The 8,707-nt window shown below is 39.7% G+C and overlaps 1 protein-coding gene and 1 non-coding gene across 2 annotated transcripts; one reads left to right on the plus strand and one right to left on the minus strand.

The window, feature by feature from the left end:
* Positions 1-1,360: 1,360 nt before the first annotated feature.
* On the minus strand, positions 1,361-5,490 carry tpi1b (triosephosphate isomerase 1b). The gene is made up of 7 exons (XM_073485140.1): positions 5,295-5,490; positions 3,080-3,203; positions 2,796-2,880; positions 2,548-2,680; positions 2,327-2,412; positions 2,146-2,233; positions 1,361-2,059 (listed from the first exon to the last, which is right to left on the minus strand). The coding sequence occupies exons 1-7, from the start codon at positions 5,401-5,403 to the stop codon at positions 1,941-1,943; spliced, it is 744 nt and encodes a 247-aa protein (XP_073341241.1). The 5' UTR covers positions 5,404-5,490; the 3' UTR covers positions 1,361-1,940.
* Positions 5,491-7,977: 2,487 nt separating this feature from the next.
* Positions 7,978-8,035, plus strand: LOC141012698 (U7 small nuclear RNA). Its single transcript, XR_012180402.1, has one exon. It is a non-coding gene; the product is annotated as a U7 small nuclear RNA (small nuclear RNA).
* Positions 8,036-8,707: the final 672 nt, after the last annotated feature.

Raw genomic sequence — 8,707 nt, forward strand, 5'->3', positions numbered from 1 at the left:
TACAAGTCTTTGTAGGATTGTGTATGTATGTTAGGCACTCTATCCTAACTGATTAATGCTGTTATATGTGTTTTTGCTTGTTTTTTACGTGCAGTACAGTTTTGATGATATTGTCATCTTTTGCAGTGATGAATGTAACTAAGTACATTTCTTTCTTCGCCCAAAGGATACTAAGAGACAAGACCCACCCAGCCACAGTCTGTTCACCCTGCTGCCATCTGACAAAAGATACAGAAGTATCTGCTGCCATACCATCAGACAATCGAGCAGCTTCATCCCCCAGGCTGTCAGACTCCTGAACTCATCCTCAACACTCCACTGTCTAAAAATAGATGTAGCAGGACTCAAGGACTTTTTTTTCCTTCTTCTATTCCTGATTATTTGTGTAAAGTATAAGACATTGTACGCTATTTTCCAAAGGACTATTGTATTGAATTACATCACATCATATCGTATTTGTATTACATTGTCCCCCTCCTGCACATGCCTACAGCACTGTGCTGTTTCAACACAGTTGGAATATAAAGAAGACAAAGACACTGGGACGGACAAATATTTGGTTGAAACCAAGTGTTTGCTGAAGACAGACTGCAGACTGTGAAGGAAATCAAAAATGAGATTTTGACCTCAGCTCGGGCTGAACTAACCAACTGGTTGATGCTTCAGGAGAACAAATGGGAAAGACTGTTTTTGCTGGATCAATCTAAAAATCTAAATTCCTCATACATTTAGACCTAATAACACTTCTGAAGTGGGAATAAAACTGTTCCAACAAACAGGATGTGGTGATTAATATGCTCAGCATGCTCTCGGGTTTTATGTTACAGACTAATAAACATTGGTTTCTGTGTGCAAGTTTGTAATTAGCTGAGCTACAAGTTTCCCCTGAGACGTGAATCTTTCACTGCTGCTGTGCTTCTATTTGAGTTCAGAGATGAGATAAAAATAGCAGTTGAATGCTTCTCTGCATGGCATTGTCTTAACAGGAGTTCACTACTGTAACGAGACACTCTCTCCCCACCATCCTGGGAATACCACTGGGATTACCATCATCTGTATGTGAGCAGAGCAGCCTGAAGAGCAGTTAATAGTAGGTATTTCTATTAAGAAGGGTTCATTTATGTAGTTCAAGGCTAAAAGAAAATGTAAGAGCTGTTTCTTCTTTAAAATCCCTCTTAAAAATGAACTTTTCTCATGTTTTTATGTCTTTGTAAAGCTATTTTGTAAATTCTCCTTAAAAAGTTATAGATAAATAAAGTTCTTATAAAATATAGGGAATATGGGAGAGTTTCTGTAGAAGGTCTTGGGATAAAACTCATCGAGACAGAAGCAAAAGCAAAACAAGACACAACATACTACATCAGTCTCTAAACTGTTTATTATAATGTTTCCTTACAGCCTTCCCACCCTTCAACTCTTCGGCCAATATGATTAACATGTAATGGACACTTCCCTTCTCGGCAAAACAGCCAATCAGAAAGTGGATCATGCACGTCTACAGGGAGGTAAAAGCCACAGAACATCATAATCACACAAGAAAGAGACACACAGATATTAAAAAGACAAAATATATCTGATTGACATGAGCTGTGACACTGCTTACAAAAAAAAGTTCGTAAACTTTTCAAGTAAAGGCGCGGACTGGCCGTCCACCTCAAGGTGTAGTTGTCAGTCTTTGCAGCTTGAGCACTTGGTGTGGAAGTTAGTACGCACACGGGCTATTTCTCAGTGGGCTTAACTCTTTTCAGTGCAGTACAGTGTATGTGTCAACCTGTCCCTTTTCTTCGTGACAAAATATACCCAAGAAAGACAAAGGAAAAGGAGGGAATGACGTCATTACACGAATACTTTGAATAAAAAGGGGAAGAGGACTAAGTGCTGAGAGTGAGGGATGAATGGAGCCGGCCTCTGATCTCGCCTTGCTGCAGCTGCCGGAGTTTTTATGCCTTGGCGTTGATGATTTCGATGAACTCTGGCTTGAGAGACGCTCCGCCCACAAGGAAACCATCGACGTCCTTCTGGGAGGCAAGCTCCTTGCAGGTAGCACCGGTCACAGAGCCTAAAAAAAAAAAAAAACGGCTTTATAAAATTTGATGTGGAAAAAGAAAATGAGAAAATACAACTTATCTCATCATGCTGACTGACCTCCGTAGATGATCCTCACGGAGTTGGCTACAGCCTCAGACACATGTTTCTTCAGCCAGCCCCTCAGTTTGTCATGAACCTCCTGTGCCTGAAATCCCACACAGAAAACACACATTATGATGGTTTATAAGAGAAGATTGCCTTTTTTTTAAAATCATTTCCAGTGGTTTCTTATATTTACCTGCTGTGGGGAGGCGGTCTTGCCGGTGCCAATGGCCCACACAGGCTCATAGGCAAGCACGACCTTGCTCCAGTCCTTTACATTGTCTGTGAAAGAGACGTGTGATAAGACTCGAATTTCACAAGATGTCTGATATCCACCACACTCTCGCTTGCACAAACTATCCCTGAAAAGAACATTCAGACTCGCTTGTGAACATGGGGTTGTCAGGTGTCACGTACCTGCGATGACCTTGGTCTGTTCGAAGACGACCTTCTCGGTGATGCCGCCCTCCCTCTCGTCCAGCTTCTCGCCGATGCAGGCGATGACACCGAGACCACTCTCCAGAGCGTGGGCTGTCTTCTGACCAATGAGCTAACGCGACCCAAAAGAAAAGTGATGTGATTTGATGTGTTTCTTACTCATTGGGCACTCTTGCGTCAGCACAAACAATGACGAGGTGATAAAAGATAATATCGTCCAGAATTACCTCATCGCTCTCTCCGAAGACGTGGCGCCTCTCAGAGTGTCCCAGGATCACCCAGTTCACACCACAGTCCTTGATCATCGCAGGGCTGCAGACAGATTAGATTCAAACAATAAACACAAAATAATCAAACAGTTTTAATACTATGATATGAAATATTAACAAGATTTCATAGATGTGATTCAAGTCTGAGTCTTTTAATCTGCTATATGATGAAATTATCTCATCGATCCATCTTCATCGGCTCATTATCTTGTTATTTTCCTTCCAAAGGGAGAAAAACGCACCTGATCTCCCCAGTGAAGGCACCCTTGGCGACTTTGTAGCAGTTCTGAGCAGCCACGCCGAACTTGGCGTCCAGCTTGCTCCTGACAAAGTCCAGGTAGATTGAAGGAGCACCGCACACCACATCTGTGAACACAGAAGAAGAAGAAAACAAATGAGTGATATTCGTCATAAAACCAAATACGAAGACATTTTGACCAACGTAATTAATATCAATGATGTGACAGTAGTTTGGGATTCACTTTTGGTGTAATTCAGATGCAAAATGTGTGCTTTAACACCGACCTCTCAGTTAAAATGACAGCCTGTATAAACATTGGACAACCACCCTGAGCTGCTGCCAAGTACACAACTAAATATGCACTTCTTCCCACAGTAAGACAACACCAGGGGGACTAAAGGGACAAATTCGGCTCAGTCTTTTCCAGGGATGGGAGAATATAAGATTTTAATCACAGATTGCAATAAAATACACTCAGGATTAGTTAACTGTGGTGCTTGGGATAATCGTGAATATCTTCACATCAGTGACTTGAAGAAGCTGTCTAGTCCTATAAGGTCCTATATTATTTCTATCCATTTTATTTAAAACTGCACTCATTTTGCAGCATGAAATCTGCAAAGTAACTAGAAACTACAGTTATCACATAAATGTCAGGGAGTAAAAAGGAAAATATTTGTCTATACAGTGGAGTGGAAGTACAAAGTAGGAGAAAATGTGAATACTCAAGTGAACCATGAGTTCCTCAAAATTATACTGAAGTACTGTACATGAGTAAGCACATTTAATTATAATCCATTGCTGCTGACGTGTATTGTAGTGTCAACAGTTACAAAATGTTTGCCCTCATGTGCAGATTTCAACAGCAGTACAGTCTGCATAGGTCAAGCAGAGTACAGTACAGTCAAGACACTGACATTCAAATTGTAACTATATCTTGGGGTCACGAGAGTCTATATCAAAGGCCTCCTGTTATTATTGGTTTGGTAAAGGTCATACCTCTCCGGCCACACTCAAGCCTCCCTGCATTAAAGGTCTGAGTTCAGCCTCCTAAAGGTCGCCTACATGACTGCATTCTGCAGAGGTCGGAGGAAAGTCATGAGACTGCGTTTAAAAGGGTCAAACATAAGGAACATGTGCAGAAGAAGAGTCTGGGGAGGAAACAGCTGAACTTTGACTTTAAAAGCTGCACGGAGAGGCCAGTGGGAAAGGTCTGCTTGAGTTTCACACTGGCACTGTAAGGGGGTGGATTCATTAATGGAGCAAGGTCCAAGGATAGTCTGAACTGTGAGTGAGAGTTTGCTCGGGAGCAGATCAGACCTGTCACTGGTGTGCATGCACAACATTATGGTTGCATAACACCAGTTTGCAGGAGGAGCACACAGGAACAAACAGGCCAGGACACATTCAATGACTGCCTGTTGATGTTAACTTCCTGCAGAGTATCATGCACTGAATGAAAAAACAGCCCAAATTAAAAGAGGAATAGCAGCAGGAGTGTGAGTAGTCTCCAGTCTGGAGGAAGCAGACAGCAACAGGGCAAATGTCCCCTGCTGCATTCAAGTAGCGCTGGAAAATCGTAGACGAAACAAAAGAACAACTAAACAATAGATTTATCTGTTTTTTCCTGCGGCCTTCAGAGTGGTTTAACACTTCCGTGACCATGAAATTTGAAAGTTGGACAGCTAGGAAACCAAAACTTCCCATGAAGCTAACAACAGGCTAGTGTATCATCAGTCTGAGCTGTTAACGAGGAGCCTCACTTGAATGCACCCTACACTGTCACAGCAGAGGCTGAGCTGGCTGCTGGACTACGTGCCGCTGTAAACGCACACCCACCAGCACCACCATGACTGAAAACCCGTCATTTCTATTCATACATTTCTGTCTGTCCCGGGTTTGTGCCTCTTCAATGTCTTAGCTCGGTGCACAATCGAAAAACAGACAGAAGCAGACACTGAATGCAACTTCACGAGGGTATAAAATGGAGAAGATGTGAAGTGTGTGATGCTAATGGTGATATTGATTTATTGAATGACCGAGCCATTTTGAGTCTGGATGGAAAATCGGTTTACAAAAAAAAAAAAAGATGAAACAAAAAGAGGAGGAGTGGCTGTAGTAGCTAACAATGTGATTAAGACAATCGGAAAACAGGTGGCTAAAATTGTGAATTTTCTAAAGGAGGTTTGGTGAGGCGGTTGTCAAAATCCACGTACCGACATTGGGGTCCACCTTGGCTGCGTTCATGGTATGCATGAGCTCCCCAAGGCTCTTCTTGTCGCCGTTCAGCTTCCAGTTTCCGCCAACGAAGAATTTCCTGGTCATGATTGCGGTGTTGTTTTTTTTGCGGGTTTTGCTGAGAATTAAAACGGTACCAAGAGCCCACCAGGGTGCACTTCGTCTGGGGTAAGAGAGCGGACGTGAGAGAGCAGCTCAGAGTATTTATGATCATGGGAGAGTTGACCCCTCCTCTCGCTCGGCTCCATTGGTTTATGGCGGCACGCCCGCAAACGCATCTCCCCCTTTTGAGGAAGGGGAAGAGCAAAATGTCATGCTGCGTTCAGGTGCTTTGCGTAAAGCTTTCCCACATATGGATTAACCTGTTGGGAGGAGGGGGCTGAAAGAAGATTTTCTACTTAAGTAAAAGAAGTAATACCTCAGGGGAAAGTTCTGCGTTCAAGATTTTACATCTTAACATCTTCTTATCGTCCTTTATTGATTTTATTCTTCAATGTATTTCTATTTTTGGATTACTTTTTTGTTGTTTTTTTCCTCTCTCTTTCTTTTTCTGTGATTATGCCTGTTTTATCTCTTTTATTCCTTTTACTTGTAGTAATTCATACTGACATTTTACATTTTTACATTTTCTGTTCTTCCTCCTTGTTCTAACTCACCTTAGACTAGACTTCCTTGTGTTTGGCTTGACTGTTGAGTGCTTATTCTGTAATATCGTCCTGAGTTTCCTGCTTTTGCTTGTTTGTCAAAGCACTTTGTAAACTCTGTTTTTAAAGGTGCTATATGAATAAAGTTTTATTATTGTTTATTAGATTCTGTCTCATTTCCATCAGATTTTTTTTATATATGTGCAAAGTTACTAGTAACTACACTACTCAAAATGAGTTATGGATATTGGGATATGGGTGTATATACGCATGAGCATGGATATGCAATGAAAGTCAAAAGGAATGTGTTGCATTATCTTTGGGGACCAAAAATACATATAAAATATAAAAATAAAATATAAAATATAAAATAAAAATTCAGATATGTCACAGAATGAACAATCAAGTCAAACACTAAAATATCATAATATATCCATAACTCATTTTGAGTAGTATAAAGTTATGTAATAAATGTTTGCTTGCTCCATCATCATTGCACAAGACCCTCAACCCCAACTACCAACTGTGGTTGTACTACTGGGCAGCTTCCTGGTGCAAATGTGATTGCATGTTCCTGAAAGAGAGCATCACTCTCAGCGCCACCCCCCCACCCCCAACACCACCCCAGCCGCTGACCCATTTATAGTTACAGTGGGATTGGACCAAAGGTTGAGTTGGAAAGAAAAGAAAAGAAAGTTAACCCAATGGCAAATGTTGGCTGGGTACTTATTGCTGTTAAAAGACAAATGGCAAACGTAATTCCTTTTCATTATTAATCAACACAGACTTCAAAACAAATTGCATCACCGGTGTATAAAACATTTTCTATTATGCCCCTCACCTTGATTTTACCTGAAGTATCTATACTAGGCCAGTGACACATGCAAATCTTATTTTTATTATAATGTCAAAGGAAAGATTTTTTTAAAAACTGAAACATGTAGTAGCAAAAGCACAAAGGATGCATGAAAATGTCATGGAGAAAATGTAACTGGAGGGTATAATTGCAAGTACTTTTGCTTTCAAACATTAAAATAGTATTGTATTATATAGCATTGTATTTGTGCATGTTATATTATATTACGACGGGGATCTCAAATTCTCATATTCAATAGGAATGGCCTACAACAAAACAGTACAGTATGGTGTGTAAAGTAGATACAAGAAGTGGCCTCTTGCCAGCTGGGTCTGCTTTCTCTGAATGGCTGAGATGACAAAGTCTGGCATAAAGCCTAGACAACACAAACTGTCTTTGTTATGGTGTTTCTGCATCCGTGATTAACAGTGTTGGATTTGTTGCTCATATTAAATTAACATTCTTGCTGTTTTGTCATGATTTGGTAGACCTACAAAAGACAATTCAAATGGCATGTTAAGAGTTATTATTAAATAAGCAGCTATAGGGAATATTTTTAAATGATTGTCTGCCTGTCCTGCAACTGATGTCTGATTGTTGTGATGTAACCTGTGGTTATCAATTGACCTCAAGGGAAAGTAATCGAAGTTAATGTATTTCTGTTCACTACTCAACACTCCCTGCCACAGTGATATTGTATAATTTTAGCCGTATTTTTTTTGTAATATAACTCTTTTGACATTAGTATATCAAATTTCAATGCCAAACACAATAACACACGTTTATCACTAAAAATCGATCACAAATGCGATTGTGAGCCATGGCTCGATGCGAGAGCCACAATGATGCACGGTTTGATTGGCTGAAACGAAATAAATCCCGCCCCTTTTTTTCTCCCTGATCTAGTATGACGCCTTCTGATTAGAGGACATTCAGCCGAGCTTCGCATACCCATCCTGCACTGCGGTAAAAATGTCGGTTTTTACACAGATAAAGTTACATTTTATGAAGTTTGACGTGACGTTTGACAAAATTATACATTGAGTTTCGTTCAAATTGTTGTAAATTCGTCCACTTTCTTAAATAAATACAACTCAACACCATGACAAACAGTAGTTCGTTCCGTATACTAACACTGCCATTGGACATTGAACACATCAGGAATAATTTGCTCTTTTTAGATATTTCTCTAGCAGGTTTCTCTTAAAGAGAAGCCCCATATAACTGTTGAAAATAAAACTCATCCTATAATAGGAAATACTAAGATTCCTGTGCTCAAACTTTATGGATTAGATGTATTGACTGCGTGAAAGCACAGATCTTCCAAAACAACAGCAGACAAACAACCAAGTTATTTACAGCACAGTATGCAAAAACAGACATAAGCTTTATCTTTAAAACATCATCCATTGTATCATATGTTGTTAGGTGATAGTATGCATTGTATGTAAAAACTTTCTCTGTCAAATAGCCATCGACTATAGTACCCAACAACATGTCCTCTTGAAATGTAGTAGAGTACAAGTACAAACAATTATCTCTCTTTATAAGTCTTCTATTTTCATTATCACACAGACAGTTTATGTTTTGTCTTGTAAGTACTTTAAGTATTGTTTGTTGCTTTGCACCTACAGACCACAGCAAATTCCTTGTATGTGTAAACTTACTTTCCAATAAAAGCAATTCTGATTCTGATTCTGACATGAAATATGTTTTATTATTGGTGTTCTTACTTTCATGAGATGATATTTTATTCATAAACACATATAATCCAGAACTATTGATAAAACACGGGAATCAAAAAGCTAAAACTAAAATTATGTCATTGCATCCCTTTTAATGTAAAGTTTATTTAAGTTTTTGTTTTCTGTTTTTTTTTTTTACATTTTAT

The sequence above is a fragment of the Pagrus major genome, chromosome 17 (genome assembly GCF_040436345.1).
Source record: "Pagrus major chromosome 17, Pma_NU_1.0".
Taxonomy (NCBI): domain Eukaryota; kingdom Metazoa; phylum Chordata; class Actinopteri; order Spariformes; family Sparidae; genus Pagrus; species Pagrus major.

What these genes read in the sequence shown, in the direction of transcription:
- tpi1b (XM_073485140.1), bottom strand. Translation starts at nt 5,403, where the DNA reads ATGACCAGGAAATTCTTCGTTGGCGGAAACTGGAAGCTGAACGGCGAC. An exon ending in AGACCGCCTCCCCACAGCAG is followed by an intron (nt 2,234 to 2,326) that starts GTAAATATAAGA and finishes GTGGGATTTCAG; the next exon opens with GCACAGGAGGTTCATGACAA. An exon ending in CGTGAGGATCATCTACGGAG is followed by an intron (nt 2,060 to 2,145) that starts GTCAGTCAGCAT and finishes TTTTTTTTTTAG; the next exon opens with GCTCTGTGACCGGTGCTACC.